The 19817-nt window shown below is 28.5% G+C and overlaps 1 protein-coding gene across 1 annotated transcript in view; it reads left to right on the plus strand.

Moving 5' to 3' along the window:
- Positions 1-19817, plus strand: part of LOC142330195 (cubilin homolog) — a 170094-nt gene that overhangs the window by 67860 nt on the left and 82417 nt on the right. Inside the window, exons 11-15 of the mRNA XM_075375320.1 lie at positions 2431-2645; positions 9161-9329; positions 11114-11326; positions 15995-16083; positions 17076-17276. Of these exons, the coding sequence (XP_075231435.1) occupies positions 2431-2645; positions 9161-9329; positions 11114-11326; positions 15995-16083; positions 17076-17276 (887 nt within the window). The remainder of the gene's footprint in view (positions 1-2430; positions 2646-9160; positions 9330-11113; positions 11327-15994; positions 16084-17075; positions 17277-19817) is intronic.

Here is a 19817-nt window from a genome sequence, read left to right on the forward strand (position 1 = left end):
TTGCTTTAATTACCTCACATCCACAGAAATGTTTCTGTTCTGGTATTTTTTCATTGTTCATTCTCTTCTCAGTTATCTCTCTTTTCCCACTTGATTCTTTGAATTAATTATAATTTTAATTTCATTAAATAATTTTCTTAGTTTTTAATCAGTAATTTTATCACATTTAGATAATGGTGTAACCATCAACAACAGTCAATCTAAAATATCTAGAATGACTAGATTATTGTAAATGATAAAATTTGATTATTGTAGAATACTTAGTGAAAAATATTCAAAATATTTTTAACTAAGTAGATAGTAATGAGGTAGTGGTATTGTATAACAAAAAAGTGGGCCTTTTCAAATTTAATATTTGAATATGGCCTTTGGATTCTTTCAAAATATTTAAAATTACAAACTTTTTAAAACCAGACATAATAAAACAACCTGCTTTTTTATTATTTTTTAAAAACTTTCTTCCCAATATTTTTAGTTACCTTTGCAACCATCTTCAGTGATTAGTCCTGTTGTTTTTCACTCCTTCAGGTGATGTAATAGCTGGAGATTTTTTTATCATCAGAATATTTGTTGGATTGAATTGTGTTTGTTCAGTCAGTGTAACATTTTGTGTGTTGGTACATTTCATAATGTTCAAGTACGTTAATATATGATAATTTTTGTGTATAGAATATAGAATAGCAAATTGTCAGTGTTGTTGGTTTTGTGTTTATGAGATGGTTAGCAGATGTTGACTTTATATTTGTTGTGGAGGACTTTCGAGGTCTATTGTGTCAACAAAATAGACCTACATTCTGTGAACGAAATAGAACACTGTACAGGCTGGAACAGTTCAGTTTATGAAATTTAATTCAGTTTGTCTTAAGTTTAGTTTTAAATAATTTTCATTGCCAACAGTCATATCAAAAGCATCATCTTTCAAATACACTCTTGGAACACATATAACATGAAATGATTTTTGTTGTTATATTGTATTTCTTAGTATTTTTTTAAGAAAAATAAATATTTCCTTTTTGAGAAAAATAAGGATTCAATTTAGTTAATAAAAATAAATGTATGTTTAAATAAACTGATGTGAAGAAAATCCCTTTTTTATTATTATTTTTAATTGTTAGTAACTCATTTGTGGTTATTAAATTTTAAAACTGGTATATTAGGATCAGAAAAAAAAATTATTTTAATGAGGTGTTTTAATATCAAATTTATGGTTCTGAAGAATTAGATATAGTAAAAAAAAAAGAAGAAAGTATTTCTAAATCTTTTATCAGTTTTTATACCATCAGACAATGAAAGGTCGAAGGTGTCTTTTAATACTAAACAGTGATTATTATAAACATTTATTATATTTTTTATATCAATCAATTATCTAACACAAATACTTCCATTCAAGATTAATAGGGCTTGCATACCAGTAAGTTCTTAGAAATGTTAATCTTATTTAGTAAATTATTACAAAAAAAAATTTTATATATTTTTTAATGGAAAGTGCTTAATAATGGTAAAAACAAGGAATAAAAAAACTAAAACAATCTCCTGTGCAAACAACTGATTGTAGCAGGATTGTCATAGACTTATTCTTCTATTTAATCTAAAACTTTCAAAGAACATTCAAAGGTAACCTAATGGAAGCAGAATTACTTACAAGGATGTTATAGTTAAGTAGTATAACTTCAAGAAGAGTAAAATGAATTGTTAGGAGTGTGATATGGTGCAACGCATTATGCTTAGATACCAGTCAACACACTACAAAATGTTTTGAAGTGTTTTTGGAGATGTATCTGCTTAAAACCTGTTGTGTATTTTATCTATTATTTTTTTTAAACATTACAAACTCAGACATACTAAACTCATTTTAATGAGAAGGATGTGATGGATGAAATGATAGTTGAAAAAGTTTCAGAATTTGAACCCAAGATCAGCTGATAAATATCATGTTGACTTGATATTTTTTATTGATATTTGTTGTTTATTGACACAAAATTGAGGTCTATTGTGTCAATTTGAGCTACATTCAGTGGTAAGCATGATTTCCATCATGCTAGTCACAGTACTAACTGGTCAGCCACTTATATTCTACACTCTATGAATAAATTATGTAAAACTTTCAATCCCAAGAATATTGTTGTAAATTATAATTAAGGGTATGTTAAAACGTACCCTTAATTAAAACCCTACCCTCGCTTGAGAAGAAATTAGTTAATTTTTTATTTTGCAAGGGTTGTATAATTAAATAACAGATGTTGAAAATTAAATGTGAATTTATGATTAAAATGATATTCTATCTTATAAATGAATTTCAACAATTTGTAGGTGTGGTAGTATTTGTTTAATTTATGAAATGTAATAGGGATTTTATGGGAATTATATAGGGATTTATGATGTGTAATAGCATTTGATTAAACTGTTTCATTATTTATGTGATGATTTCAGAATGTGGTGGTACATTAATACAATCAGAAGGTACCATTATGAGCCCGGGATATCCTAATAAAAGATACCGACCTAATGATAAAACTTTTTATTATTGTTCTTGGAAAATTACTGTACCTTCTGATCGAAGAGTTACTCTAAAAGTAATTGATTTTGATCTGACACTCTTAGGTGGTTCAGATGCTGTAGGTAGTAATAATGAACAACGTGTCAATGTAAGTAAATAAGTCACTTAATTTTCTTCTGTTTTATTTTTGTTTTAGTAAATATTAGACATTATTAGTATAAAATACAATAATTTTTTTATTAAAAAATGTATTTAATTATAATGAGAAGTTTATTTTGTAGATTACATATTTGTTTTAATGATAAAGATTTTTACACGTTTACTCTAAGTTCTAACATAAATCAGTGCAGATATACTAGGGTTATTCAGAAAGTTCTCGAAGAGATGGCACAGGTATGACCAAATAATTGTGATATTTATAAAGCGTTATCCTTTAGATGGCAGCTGCAAAGTTTCAGATGGACATGTTCAGTAGCTTTTTTATGGCAGTCGAGTAAAACAAATAAGTTTTGACATTCTGAAGAATAGATCAAATTGAAATTTGAGCGTTTGTAAATGTATTTTGTTGTAAAAGGTTTAACCCCCAATGGGCGTACAAAAAGAGTTAGGTTCCACTTTAAAGTATTATTTCTCTTCATTTTCGATATTAAAAAAAGTGAGCTGTTGAATTTAAACGTGTTTAAACATCCATTCAAGGTAACATTTGGGATGCCCAAAATCCATATGGAATTGTCACAAAAGGTTTCTCCTTGATGGGTCCACATTTGTTAACATTCGATCAAAAACACATTTGACTGGATTTATATCAAGGGTGTTTAAACTTATTTTAACTTGATTCCACTTAGTTTCTTTCAAGTTTTTATAACAACAGATGAAACATTATGCACCAGAGACCAAACAGTGGGTGAGAGCAGGTGAAAGTGTGCTAAAGAAAGTTAAAATGGTTCCATCTGCAGAAAAAGTCATGACTGTGGTTTATTGTGATTCTCGCGGTGTTCATAGATTTCCTGGAAAAAGGCAGGAGCATCATTGTGAAGTATTATACTTCACTGCTGAACTGATTGAAGATGCTATACAAGCTAAACATCCACCTCTGACTAAAACAAAAGCTATCTTTTACCATAATAATGTGCCTCTACACATGTTGTTGGTTGTTGCTGCAAAACTCCATGACTTATGCTTTGAAGTGCTTCCACATTCATTGTATTTATTAGATTTGGCTCTCAGCAATTACTTTCTCTTCCCAGACCTGAAAAAATGACTTGCTGGACAAAGATTCACTTCAAATGATTAGGTAAAACTGATTTTGCAGAGCTGGACAAATTACAGTACATTGAGGGTGCTAAAAAGGTGAAAAGTCATTGGTCTAATGTATTGAATTGCTAGGTGACGGTGCTGAAAAATAAAAAAAAATTCTGTTAAATCTTTTGTTTGCTTGGTCAGGCCAAGAACTTCGTGTGTTAAACCTTTATTTACCTTGAATTACATGTTTAAGGTAGTAAATGAATACTTCTTTTTCATTTTATAAAGTATTAATCACATGTATGAGCACTGAATAACTTGTATCAAGCAAAAAATTGTAGTTATTCTAAATGTAGAATACCTACACACTTATATTTTATACATGGAATATTTTAGTCCTGCATATTACCAGTATGGAAAACTTTAATAAAAAAAAATCGCCATCAGCCTTGTTCTCTTAAATGTGTTAACAGTCATTCAGAATTTAAGGTAATTACATAAATTATGTTAAAATAATATTTACCATTTAAGCATATCAAATATTTAAATGATGAAGCAGATCAAAGCATATCAAATATTTAAATGATGAAGCAGATCAAAGCATATCAAATATTTAAATGATGAAGCAGATCAAAGATAATAACTAAAATTTTTTAACTTTTGAAACTCACATCACAATGTTTTCAATCACTCTTAACATCAGCGTCAGTGTGACTGATGCTGATGTTCTTATCCTCCTTTTTAGACAGAAATGCACTTAGAATTGAATTGGATTTTTCAATATTCTGTTCATTTATTTATTAATAATTGTTAATTTGAAAACCATAAAACCACAAATTAAAAAATCAAACTATTTTTTGTGATTTATAAATCATAAACCATTAATATTAAAACAGTAATATTCTACATGAAGATAAAATGATCACATCTTTACACATATACACATATATATTGTGAAATGTATAAACAGAAAAAAAGCACACAACAGTATACAAGTGCGTACAATGAAAATAAAAGCTTGTATTGGAGAAGGTTGAGATTGCATTACCACCGAACCTGAAAACATTTACTCCCATCTAATAGGACAACAATAATAATGGTTGTATTTTTTTATTTATACAGTGTAATTTATTATTGCCTTCATGTTTTTTTAGTTTTAATTCATGTAATTAGTATTAATAGTTCAATAAATAAAGATTCCAAAAACAAGAATTTTAATTTAGGTGTATTTTTAAACAAAAAAATCTTAACTAGTGCTTGGATGTATATTGTAACCATAATTAAACTAAATTAGATGTACAATTATTACTGTGAAATATTTTTTTGTACTATATTCAGAATTTTCAATTTTTTTTTTATATGATTGTTTTCATTGATTGAATAATATTATTATTTTTATTATTATTATTATTATTAACACTTAACTGAAATTTTCATTACATGTCCGGTCCCTACACAAGTTTACACCATCTTCTCTGTCTTCAGAACAGTCACTTTCACTACCACTCTCTAGATGTATGATAAATTTATTTGTCAATTAACAGTTCAATCTTTTTATACACAGTTACAGCTTTTTTTTTTACGTATTCACAATATGATTTCCAATTCTTATTCATTTTTTCCTTAGCTAATTTTTAATACCTGAGCTTAAAAATGTTGTGTTATACTACCACTATATCTTTTCAGAGCTGGCTCTACTATATCGATCAGATTTAAATTGAGATTGTAAGGTAGAAGTCACAGAACTTGATGCCCATGTTTTTTTTTAATAGTTCATCAAAATGGTACTTTATTTTTGAATTTCTGTGAGATTTAATTACATCATACAATTGTGGTTTTAACATTGCTTTATTTAACAAAATACTGTTCATTTCTAGCCAGTTAATCATGCCACTATTCCTGAATTCAAATGAATTCTCTGAAGCCTCTGAATTCAGAGGCTTCTCTAGCAGTGAATTGTTGTATGGCACATTATCGATAACAACCACTGGCTGGGGGAGGAAGACCAGGAATTAATTTTTCAGATGCCCACTTCATGAAGTTGTTGTTGTTGATGCTGTCATGATGGTCACTGATTTTTTAACTCCTTTCCCAAGTTAACATTGCATTTAGAATGAACTCCATTTCTCCTCCAATGTGGCTTTTGATTAACTGATCACCTTCATTAATCAGCACGTTTATTCCAGCACCATTATCATCCGACCATGATTTTGTTGTCAAATGGGACCTTGAAATATATAAATCGTCCAAGTCATTTTTCTTAAGTATTCTATCCTCTTCCACCTGACATCTTCTTTCTCAATCAAAATTTTCCAATTATTATCAGTTTTACACCACTTAAACCCTAACTTTTTCAGGATTGCTGCTAGCGTAGTTTTGCAACCTTTAAATTGAATACTATTATGAAGTTCTTCACCTAATATATTTAATGTAGGCAGTTCGTTATGTTTTGCATGAAAGAATTAACTATTCTTCTTACAACGCCTTGATCAAAACTGTATAATCCACTAACTAATTTTGAACATTGTTTATACTTTTTTGGTGTGCTGAATGAGCATGACTCCAATTTAGTTTTAAGAAGATCCTGCTTTTCTTTTCAGAGTTTTTGAACTTGTGGTCTTGAAATCCCACAAGCTGCAGCGGTTCTTTCTTCACTTTTTTGAATGCGTATTAAATGTTTGTTATTCTGATTTTCCTAACTTTATATCTTCTTTCTTCATAAAATCATATACATTATTAACTAACTACTTTACAAGCTTGACTATGGAGCTTTTTGTTCTTAATTATGGATATAAATTTTCTTTGCAAAAAAAATTCACTAACAAATGCACAAAAAATATACAAATTCATTAACATGCAAAACATTAACTAACACACCACACATTAAAGAAACTAGTATATCATTTATATTGGAATACAGTAAGAATTGAATTAAATCTGTTTATTGAAAATGAAAAGTAAATATTAATATTAAATATTAGTCAAAAATGTAAAAAAAAGATTACTTAGCTGTTCTATAAATACAAATAACATTTTATTTTAGGTATAAATTTTTTAAGCTATAAATAAATTATTATAATTTTTAGGGTATAGGCCTATTATTTAATGATGGTGTATATTGCTATAAACGTCATCAATAATTAAATACTCTAACACCCATTATAACAAGTGCATATAAATACAGAGTTGTCCAAAAGTCGCAGTACAACCTATTATTTCAGAAGTTGTAAAGAATATGAAACATTTCGATAACCAACGTAAATTAGGTACGAGGGCCCATCTTTGGGGAATAACACAACAATGGCCGCCGTTTTTAATCACTCTCCATTTATTTAAATGGAAAGGGGTTATGTGACGTATCAAAACAGATTGAAATTTTACCTGAAATTCATTTCTGCAATCAGATTTCACATAACTGTAATGGTGTAGGAGTTATTGGCTTCCAAAAGTTTGAAAATCGTATTTTGCAGGTGACAGATGATGGCTTTGACAAAGGAAGAGCGAATTGAGGTGATCCTGATGCCTGGTGAATGAAGCAGTTGAGTCGTTGCAGCAGATTTCAACAGGCACCACCCAGAGAGACCACTCTGGTGTTATTTTGCATAACACTGTTGCATGTCTCATATCCAAATTCAAGGAAACTGGAAATGTGTTCAACAGGCGACATAGTGGTCGTTCCAGATTTTCCTCTGATGAGACAACTCATCATCAATGATGGTCTTTGATGATCAATGATGGTCTTGGCTGCCTTTGCGAGGAACCCACAATGCAGCAATTGACATCTTGCAGGTGAAATTGATGTTAATCATTCCTCCATTCTGCGTATTCTTCATAGCAACAAATGGCACCCATTTAAGATGCACATGCTGCAAAAACCTTCTGAGGATGACCCAGACAGATGTTTCGAGTTCTGTACATGGACATTACAACCCTGCAGAATATCAGAACAACCCTACATTTCCACAGAGTGTCTATTCAGTGACAAGGCAATGTTTTATGTCAGTGGCAAGATGAACTGGCAGAATCACCAATATTTGTGTGATGAAAATCTCACTGGATTGACCCTTCCAATGTTGATGGTGATATTAAAATTATGTTGTGGTGTGGGATATGGGGTACCGGTATGGTTGGAGCAACCTTCATTGATGTAACCCTGAATTCTGAGCAGTACTTGGATATGCTGACAGACACTGTCTTTCCTTCCCTTTTAAATGAAGTTGGAACATTCCCTTCATTTTTTCAACAAGATGGTGTTCCGCCACACTTTGGGCTAAATGATCATCAGTGGCTCGATGTCTAGTTGCCTGAGCAATGGATTGGTTGACGTGATCCAGTGGAATGGCCACTAAGATCACCCGACCTCACACCTATGGACTTTTTTTTGTGGGGGCATTTGAAACAACTTGTTTACGCAGAGAAGATTCATGATGTTCACCATCTGCAACAAAGAATTACACTGTGCTGCACGGTAATGGATTAAGTGACTGGAATTACATATTCAACAAAACGGTTACATATTGAACACATCATGTAGCCCTCCAGTGTCAATTTTGGATGCCAATAACTCCTACACCGTAACAATTATGTGAAATCTGATTTCAAAAATGAATTCCTGGTAAAATTTCAACCTGTCTTTTGATATGTCACATGACCCCCTTCCCATTTAAATAAATGGACAGTGATTAAACTGGTGGATTTCACAATAGCAGCCATTGCTATGTTATGCCCCAAAGGTGGACCCTCATACCTAATTTACGTTGGTGTATTGAGATATTTCATTTTCTTTACAACTTCTGAAATAATAGGCTGTAGTGTGACTTTTGGACCAGCTGTATAACTCAAATTAAATATTTTGATAACCTTTATTCGTATAAAATGGTAATTTATTTTATGACTTGATGGATGGAGTGTAATAATAAAATATTAATACAAGTATGAACTATTTGTTTTTATACTGTATACAGTAAGAAATATTTATAAGTACGCTAAATGTTTTTAATGAAATTATCTTAAATTAAATAAATGATAGTAAATTTTAGTTGTGGAAAGAATTTTGCTGTTTATGAAAATATTTAAACACATTGTATTGCAGAACACTTGATTTCTGAATGAGCCTAATGTTAAAAATGAGAAAAGAGTAATATAATGCCCTACACAGCAATTGTCTATCTCATGCAAGCAAGGTTTTATTTTCATTGTATGCACTATACTAAATTTACAAATACAATTCATATCCAACATGTTAACACTGCATTCTAAATATGCATCTGCCTAATAGAAAAAAAAACCCATCAAGAACATTACCAGTGGACCAATGTGAGAAAAGTTGCATCATTCATTGAAATTTGCTAAAAAAAATATTATTAATAATAATATTTTTCGTATGAATGTACTGCATTTAACTAATTTTTGTTGTTTTAGATCTATAACAACCATGACTTTTTATCGAACATCATAACATTACGAGGTCATGTCGAAAGCGGTAAAATAATAGAATCAACCAGTCATAAAATGATGATTAATTATGGTGCAATGCATGGCAGAAGTTTAAAAGGTTTTAAACTTAGTTTTTCATCTATTAATCCTATTGGTAAGTATTCATATTGATTCTTATACTAGTTTTTAAGATTTTTCCGAAATTAAATTTAAAAAATCCATGTTTTATTTAAAGATTTCATTTCAGATTTTTTTTTTTTGGTTAGATTTTTAAAGGTGATTATGAGAAGGAAGATATGACTGAAGAAGTTTAAGATAATTATGGATTTATTGAACTAGGTTAAAAACTATAGCAGTTTTAAATGACAAGTGAATTTAAATCAGCTAGGGGCAAGAACCAGTGGTAATGTTTTACCTGTTCCTCTTGTCATTTAGTGACCTAGTGAATGAAATACAAGAGAGATGAAGACCATTATATAAAACAATGCTCATTTATTTTTAAGTTAATTAGTGAAGATAGTAAATAAGAAAGGAAGTTAAAAACAGCCTTCTTACAGCCTGATGATTCTGTAACACCTGAAATATCTTGGAATGTCCTGAGAATATCATCTTGGAAATTGAAGGTGGGAAATAACAGTAAACTACAAACATTTGCCTTAAACTAGTACTCATCTATCAGTAAGATTAAAAAATTCTGGATGCAGTTTTGATGCACGTCGATGGAATTTTAAATGGCTAATTGTCAGAGGAATAGATAGCACTTAAAATATAAAAGAAAATTGAGGACCAGAGGTACCTGCATATTTTACAGAATAAAAGGGATAATTTGTAATTATATATATATATATATATATATATATATATAGAGAGAGAGAGTGAGAGAGAGAGTTGAAAATGGAAATGGAAAATGTCTAATGTTATAAAACATTATAACATTAGAGTTAATTTATTACTGAATTTGACAAAAATCAATTTTTGTTTTGTCAGAATTAAAACAAATATTTGGTGGTGTGTATACTTGAACAAAATTAAACTTTATATATTATGTTTCGGAGAATCTAAATCTCTAACTTCTGTGTAAATATTTTTTTGATAATGAATGTTTTTATTTATTTTACTAGTTGTGGTATATCGCCACTGTTATATACCTTATTTTGTACAGTATCATTAAATGAAATGTGTATAATCTGGTAGTGCTGTTTATCTATACTCTCTGATATCAGTCAAAAATAGCTTTTGTCTGTTTGCAAAAACAGTTTTATATAATGATAAAATAATACTATATAAGAAAGAATGAACATGTGTAATAATTAAAAAACAAATTATCATGACAAAAATAAAAAAAAAGCCTAAATAAAAAATTTGTTTAAAAATAAAATAATAAGGGGGTAAAAATCTTATAGAATTATATTTATTCCTTAAAATTAAAACCATAGTATGTTTTTATTGTGAATAACTGTTGTTATTACTATTCTGCATTTTTGCTGTTGATATAAATATTAAAATAACTATGTGTAAAAGAAATCATAAAAAAAGTTTTAATTATAAAAATAGATTATCTGTAATGGAAGTAATTGGTTATCAGAGATAATAATCTGGAAAAAAATTTCCTGAAATTAGCTCTCAGGAGAATTTAATGTGTAAATCAACAATATTTAAATTTTAAACAACGTGTAAATCAAGATTGTTTACTTGAAGTTGAAACAATTTTTTGAATAAAAAGGCACAATTAGGCCCTTAAAACTACAAATTTTATTTTATTCTACCTTATGTAAGGGGTTTTCATTTCTTTCTTTTTTTTGTAGATATTGATTATTGCAAATTACCATTAATTCTGATTATTAGAATAAGATTAAAGTTGGAGATACTTATGTATGTACAATTCATCAACTGCTTAGTAAAAAAGATTACAATAATTTACAACTTTTTATTTTTCAGTTTGCGGTGGTTCACTTGATGATGATGAAGGTGTATTTTTATCTCCAGTCTTTAATGATAAAAATCTTACATCATTCTCTTGCGAATGGGTAAAAAAATTTAATTCTAGTAGTGAACATACTGTTGCCTTTAAAGTAACTGGCAATACTGGGGAAAAGTTGTCTGATAGAGCAACTTGTAGTTTTGTCAATTCTGGATTAACTTTTAGCACTGGTAATTATTTTAATTATGTTTTTTACTTCTATTAGACTAATATTTGTTTTAGAAGAGTTAGCTTAAAGATTATTTCATATCATAAATGAAAATAAAGTGAATTTTATTGAACATGAGAACAAGTAAATAAATTATAAGAGACTTTGTTATTCAATAAAATGTCAGGTCCAGTCAGTGGTTTTGGTTTTCAGCTTAATTCTTAGTTTAAATGAAATTGCACCAAAGGTATGTTTGTGTATGTTTTGTAATGTTTTAATCCATCAATATATTGAAATTTTTATATAGTGTAGTGAGTTAACTTAAATAATTTTAAGTTTTACATTTGTAAATATCCTAAGACTTTTATTCAATTAGCTGATTTTTTTCCTGAATTTTTTAGTTTGTTTAATGTGTGTATGATTGTGTGTTTTTATATATGTGTGTGTGTTTGCATACGCATGCATTTATTTGTTCCCGCACGTGTGTGTGATATATGATTGCTCTGCAATTTTCTGATTTACACAGATTGTTAAAAAATTGCCTTCAGAAAACGGATTGAACTTATATTGATTGAAAACGGATTGAAAGATATATCATGGACTTAAACATTAGTTATAAAAAATTAGAGAAAATTGTTGAAAATACAGAAAAAGACAAATTAGAACTCTATCTCTACTATTTCACTTTAATTCAATTTGAACAAGTACCATGTTGTTCTTTTGAAGTTAATATCAACTTATATGATGTAATTGCATTGCTTCATGAGATCTTTCTATGCTTACACCTTATAATCAAACAGTTTTATTACGTGGATTGATGCTGAACTTAGAATCTTTGTTTTCCACACATGTTTCACTCCAGCTATCACCAAATCTGGAAACACATTTGAGCCTTTTCATCTTCTACTTTCTCTTTATACTTTTCTTAACTCTCTTTTCCTGTGGATATCTTCTGAATCTTCTTCAGCACATTTCTATTTTTTCCACTTTTCATGGTAACATGATATGGGTTTCAACACACCCATATCATCATCCCCTCCCTCTCTCTCGCTCTCTATCTATGTATGTATCACTTTCTTTGCTCTCAAATCTATAATTCTTAACCAGTCCCTTCTATTCTCCCTTTTTTAGCTTTCAGAAATTTCATATCTCTGACTCAAAACCTATTTCAATCCCTTAACGTTTTCATTCTGTCTCTGTTCCATTTGTTATTATGTATTTTTGTAGTTTTTTGGATACTTTTTCTGTTATAATCTTTCATTAATTTAATCTTTTAACATAACTATCTTTTTTATGAATTTGAACAGAAATTAGTTATAACAAACAAGTAAATCTTCAAAAAAAGTGTTGCTTTAAAGAACCCCAAAAAAGGGTTATATGGATTGGTTTAATTCATTCCTTATAAGAACCCCAGTAGTTGATGCTACCCTATGGGCCTAAATGATGCCAGATTTGTTTGGTCACTGAATTTAATATGCTTTTAGTCATGCATTTTATTTGGCTGTTTTTTTTTTTTTAATGATAACCAATTTTTTAAATAATCAAATCTTCTAATGCTTGTTCAAATGAATGAAAAATCAAACAGCATTAATAAAATAATTCTTTATTTAAGAAAACATTCTTATAGAAAGAATTCATAAAGCTAATATGAGTTTTTTCCTTCCATAGAAGGAAGCCAGACAACAAAAATGGAAATGTTATAAAAGGAAGCAGTTTAAAAAGAATTGTAAAACTATTAAAAATGGAAAACTTATGCAATTTCTGATGTTAGGAAATAAATCACTAAAACTGTTGACAAAAGATCAGCAGTTATCATGATTCTAAAGTATTAAATAGTGTATTAAATAAATGAATCCAGAATTATGGAGATTGACAGTAAAAAATCTGAAGACATGAAGAAGGGCGGTAAAGAAAAACGAATCTCTCCCAGATATAAAGATATATTTATTTTTTAAATAATATTAACACATTCGAATGAAATTAGTGCAGAAAATTTGAAAAAGTAAAAAATGTTTTATTTGTACAAATGTTAATTTTAAAATAAAGTGTGCAGTAAAATATTAATTTCAATTCTAAATATATATATATATATTTATATATTGTTGTTATTATTACGTATCTGAGACCTGCTAGAACTTCATGTGGCAATTTCACTTAATGTGAGTTTGTTTTTCTTTCGTTTTATTCTTTCTTCTTGGTTGCCTAGTGGAGTTTCATTTTTTGATTATGCTACTGCTTTCTTTCTTATATCCACTTTGTACCAGTCCTCATTTTCTCTTCATCCAGTTTCACTTCCCATTTATATTTTTATGTTTGTAGATGTTTCTGTTATTTATATCATTTGGTGTGATTCCAGCTTTCTGTAGGTCTTTTTGGACTTCTGTGTGCCACAGGATGTTCTTGATTGTTTCTTTGTATTCTAGGATTCTTCTGGTCAGGCGTGTTAGTGGCATTCTGTTTGTGTTTGTAAAATTTCTTCCTCATGTCCTTCCTATGTTAGAAAGTTCTCTAATTTCTTTTCTTGATCTTAGTCTGAAACCTTCGTCTGTCTTTTTCGAACCAAGAATTTTCCTTATTATTTTCTGTCTTGTTTTTGGAGGTTTTCTAATTCCCCTTTCCTGTTCATTACCAGTGTTTCACAAGCATATAAGACTTTGGGTTTAATCACCATATTATAGTGTCTGATCTTTGAATGTTTGAACATGGATTTTTTGTTATAAATGTTTTCAGTTATCCAGAATGCTCTCTTTAGTTTCTATAGTTTGTACTCCTGAGCTTCTTTCTCTGTCCTGTGGTCTGCATGATTTTTTATGCAAGTATTTAACTTGTGCACTCTTACTTATTTGTCCACATTTTGTGATCATTTTTGATAGGGTTTGTTTTCTGTTTGATATAAATTCTGTTTTCTCAAAGGAAATTTGGAGCCCTACTTTTTCTGCGATTTCTTTCAGTTTTTCAATCTATCTTGCGGGTGTTACAAAGTTATTTGTAATTATTGCAAGATCATCTGCAAATGCTAAGCAGGCAATGTTTAATTGTCATCGTGCATGCCCCATTTTCAGTGGTCTTCGCAAGTTTTGTTTTATTAGTTCTTTTTCCCATTCTTGTATAACTTTATCCAGGGTTATGTTTAACAGTAATGAGGATAGTCTGTTATTATATATATTATTTTACGGGAATTAATCTTTTTAGGATTCAAATTATTCCTCTGTACTGTTAAATTATATTTAAATTCTATTAAATAAACTACCTAGTACAGAAAATTGAGATAAGACATAACTTACATTAATTTTTCATGAAAGTACTTTCATGGGATCCCGCATCCTCAGTCATGATTGAAATAATAACATTATTACATAATAAAAATTTAAAAATAAAAATTCTAAATTATTGAAAATTGTGTATTAATTTACACACAAGTGCTAATTTATCCACGTTTTATATGACCGTCTCCTTCAAACTGATGGTTTATCAATTTGAAATTTTTTTTGTATTTGTATATGAAATATTTTGTGATATGATATTTGTAATATTTATTTTAATATGATATTACTTTAATAAATATATTTATACAAAAAAAAAACTATCAAAACACAATAACAAATTAGCTACCTTACAACCAATAAGTAATAAAACACAAAATAGTGCAAAAAATATAAATAAAATATTTATACACTAATAATATCATTGAAAACATTACCAAAACTTACAATAAATAAAAATTTAAAGCAGCATATAAACCTAATAATGACATAATAAAATATCAAAAAAACAAAAGGGATAATAATAAATTAAAACATCTGTGTAGAATTTATAAAATTAAATGTAATGATTGTGATTGCATTTATTTAGGAAAAACAAATAGATCCTTTATAACTAGATTTTTTGAACATTATAGAAGTTACAAAAATAGTAAATTAGGTTTTTCTAATATGGGAGACCATTTAATAAACAATAAATATTCTACTTCTGATATTAACACAAATTTGTAAATATTAGAAAATAATAAAGATGTCATAATATTAAATGTATTAAAAAATATTACAAATATAAATACAAACAAAATTTCAGTTGGGTATACCATCAGACAATGTTTGAAGGAGACAATGTCTGTTACAAAAACTGCAACAGATAGCAGACCTCATTTAAATTAATACACAGTTTTCATTACTTCAGTATTTTTATTTTTAGATTTTTATTATGCAATAACAGAATTATTTCAATTATGACTGAACATGTGATTCCATCATTTGGACCAAAACAATACTGGCTTTAATGCATGTGATTTAGCATGAATGAGTTAGTGGCTTGTCAGATATTACCTTTTTAGCAGTTAGTTATTTTAAAATTTAATCTGCCATTTTTTGATTTTTACAAATCTTACTTCCTAATTTAAAAAATTCAAAAGATTAGTTTAAGGGCTTGTTTGTTTTATCCAGTTTTCATTTTTATCACCTAAAACTCTCACGAGTATGTTACTCTGCCTGATCAAAAGTACAGTTGATTGTCTGATTTTATTTAATATTTATAAGTTTAATGTTACTCATATATCAATAACATTATTAATGAAGGATTGATTTTTAAAATGTAATGTTTGAAGATGCATTTCAAATTTATTTGATTAAATTTTACCATACAATTTTTGTTTCAAAATTTGAAATAAATAATTGCCTTACTATAATTTTTTCAGATGATAGTTTACTAAATCGTCTTTGTTTGACATATTCTCCTTCAGAACCAGCTGTTGTGTTGAGCCCGTTTAATAGTGTAAAAGTTAAGGTGAGTGAAACGATTTGATTATTGCAAATGATACGTAACTAGTGATAGATCCAAACAGTATTTTATCACATTGGAGGCTGTTATAAGAGAAAACAATTTATTTCTTATGGACATATAAATTTACTTCATTTCTACATCAAAAATCTTTTTTCATTAATGACTGTATAAAATGTCCACCATTCTATACACAGTTTCTACTTAAAATTTGTATAAAATGGAAAATAACAATTATAATGCTCACATGCATTTTGAATTTAATTAAGTTATAATATCTAATCTTGGTAAAAAAAAATTCTTAAATCCTTTGATCTTACTAAAGTTAATTTCTCTGTTTGTGAGTCAAGTTTGAACAGATAACCAAAAAGACAAATTAAACTTTATGAAATTGTTAAAGATATATTTATATAAGAATTAATAACATGGAACAGAAATGAATTTTTTTAAGTACAAATGGCACGTGTTTGAGTTTTTGTCTCTAAGATTAATGATTTTTATTATATTATCAACCTTTTGAGCAGAGTAAAGTTGTCACTTGTACAGATGGATGTTTTTTGCCTTTTAAAGGGCTTGGCATGCTTGTACACAATAGTAGATTTAGATATATGAAATAATTTCAATCTTTACTTTTTTTTTGCTGGAATGTTTTTTACACTTATGCCAGTTTTGGAGAGTGACTAATATTTCATGTCTGGTTGCGTATATTCTATTTGGTAATGGTACTTAACATCCATACAGAAAAACGTTATCATTGTGATCTTACATTTTTATTACATTTAGACTGTGTGATAGTAACAATAAATAGTAAGCTTAACCATCTTCATTTTCCTTAACACTCTTCTATAAATTTACGTGTTTTATCTAACAGATCTCTTTTTAGGAACTTATCTCAAAACTATAATTTTATTATTATTTGTTTTGAAGTAATTTAAAATAATTTTTTAACTAATAATTAAAAATGCTAAATTTTGTGTTTTTTTAATATATACTTCCAGGGAAGAAATGTCTACATTAGACACCAACCTGTAATAGCAACATATGATTTCAATGTCACATATAAAACATATCCATGTGGAGGATTAGTGATTACTGATGGTTTTGATGATTATAATTTGGGTTACATCAGACCAGATTTCATTGTGGGTGAAATGTATTGTGCCTGGATGGTTCATTTTAAATCACAAGATGCTATACGGGTATGTTGTGTTATTACTATTAATTATGTTAAGCAATGTGTAATTTTTTGTTTTATTGTTATTATGACCGAAGATATTGTTATTCTTATTTTTATGTGCATATGAGAATTATTACTATCTACTAAGTAGACCAATTAATAGAATGCATTGTTTCTTTACTTGAAAGACGTTGCTTTCCACTATTTGTTCCAGTTTTTCTAATAGCTGTTATGCATACAAAACATGTGAGGTACAAGATAAATTATTGGATTGCTTCAATGACAGTAATAATTTTAACTCTATAACTAATCCTTGTGACAAAGATAATGAAAGCATCACATGTAGGGCTGAAAGTTGCTTGTATTTGGCAAACTTTTTTTGCTTATATTTGACAGATGTGCAATTGTACATCTGCTTGTAAGAAAGTACAAGAAACCACTTCATCTTCACTTCCCTTAGTTAGCTTAGCAGAGGATGTTTAATATTCTTGTGGGAACTCAGCATGAATTGTTTGCTATTTTTTAGAACAACTGTGCTGATTCAAAAGTTACTTGTTATTCATTTCTGCTTACCTACAACTGCTAAATTATTGCACTTAACATATATACAAGATATGAATATAATAAGTAATAAAACAAACATTATTGTCAATAAATAACTTATAATTTGAGGATTTATATGGTGCTTTAAGATTCAGGTTTTAGCCAGTTAAAGTAACTACTTTTAATTGGATTTTAATATCCATGTTACTATTAGTTCAGTATGTATTATAGAAATTTAGTTAACAATGTGATCTCACACTGTCAGTCTAAGACTGGCAAAATCTATTGGCATATCGTTACACAAAATTAAAGGTAATGGTGAGAAGTCTTTGGTTAGAAAATACAATAGATTTTTGAGTTACTATTGCATGCTATAACAACTAACATTTAATAGGTTTTAAATTTACAAGAAGTAAGTGATCGACAAATCACACAAGATAAGAAATATTGATTCCTATGTAGTTGCGTGTTTTGGCAATATTACTACATCACATTGAGTTTATTACCTCCTAAACTTCTTCCTTTTTTTACTCCATTCTTCCTCTACAACTCAGTATGGAGGATGTCAGAGACATTCATCTTGTTCCACCTCTTAGTACAATTTTTATTTGTCAATAGTTTAAACATTGAGCAGCAAAAATCTAACGAATATTCCAAGTTCCAACTCTCATAATTTGTTCTCATCTCTACTTATTAAGCTGTAAATCCTGTCCTTTTTATTTTTTCTCTGATTTCCTTTGACTGGTTGAAACTTCAGGCACGTGGATTATAAACTCCCAGTACCCTGTCCTAGTTTGGGGATGCTACATAAGTGCCTAGGCACGCATTTGTGAGTTTCTTCAGCACAGTTTGGATGGTAAACTCATCACTTACACCATGAGACAGTGTGAAATTAACACCTGTTCAGGTTGAAGCTTCCTAAACTTAGATAAAATCTCCAGCTCCAATACATATCTGTTTGCCAACCCAGTCTCCTACAGGGGTGGGTATCCGACCTTCTACTGGGTTGTTTGACTTGACAGAAACACCTCATGCTGTTTAAATGTTGGTTTGGATATGAATGGCTAAGAAAATTCTCTTACATGAATATATATATTATGTGGTATAAATGGTAGTCAACATTACATGTCATCACTCCCATTAAACAGAGCCAAAGCTTCTTTTTTCCTAGGACCTTATCCAAAAGTTCATTTTGATTGAGTGCACATGAATTCTAATAGTGCATGTGAAATATTTAAAGTGAAATTTTTAATTCACTTTATATTTTATACTCAAATTCTGAATTTCCTACACAAAAGTGTTTTACAGCAGAAATTAACTTTTTTTTCAATATAGGGTTTTTTATATGTTGCTTTATCTTAATAAAATATTTTTTACATTTTAGTTAAAAATTTGTTTCTTTGCTTATGTGTTGTATATTATGCAGCTACTGTTACATTTTTATATAAACATGTATATAATTATTATATATAAACTTATTCAGCCACTCCACAAGTACAGAAATAAAGAATATTCTTACCTTAGTTTTTTCTTTCCATCAAAGTGCTTTCAGGCCTAAGCCCATCTTCAGTAATGTTTTTTTTTTAAATTATTATTTTTTCTCTTTTCACATTTACATTTTTGTTAAGGTAAAATTTTTAGAATAAATATTTGTTCAGTCAATAAATTTTTTTTTTATAAATTTTAAAACATTAATACTTAAAATTTCCTTAACATTTTATCTAATGTTAATACAGTACTGTACTGATTATTTGATTTATTTATTTAAAATATCTAAAAATCAGTTATTATTTGATTATTTTCATTTATTTTAATATTTACATCTTAAATGAAAATAATCAAATAATAACTGGAGTGTATGGAGTCAAATAAAATTATTATAAATAAAAATTCCAACCATCCTTGGTCTCAAAAAATTAATATTTTTAAAAACATGATAAATAGAGCAATAAAATACAGCAATAAACAGGAATTGTACAATGAAATAAAGAATATAGCTATAAAAAAAATGGATGTGGTA

Source organism: Lycorma delicatula, chromosome 9 (assembly GCF_047948215.1).
Source record: "Lycorma delicatula isolate Av1 chromosome 9, ASM4794821v1, whole genome shotgun sequence".
Taxonomy (NCBI): Eukaryota; Metazoa; Arthropoda; class Insecta; order Hemiptera; family Fulgoridae; genus Lycorma; species Lycorma delicatula.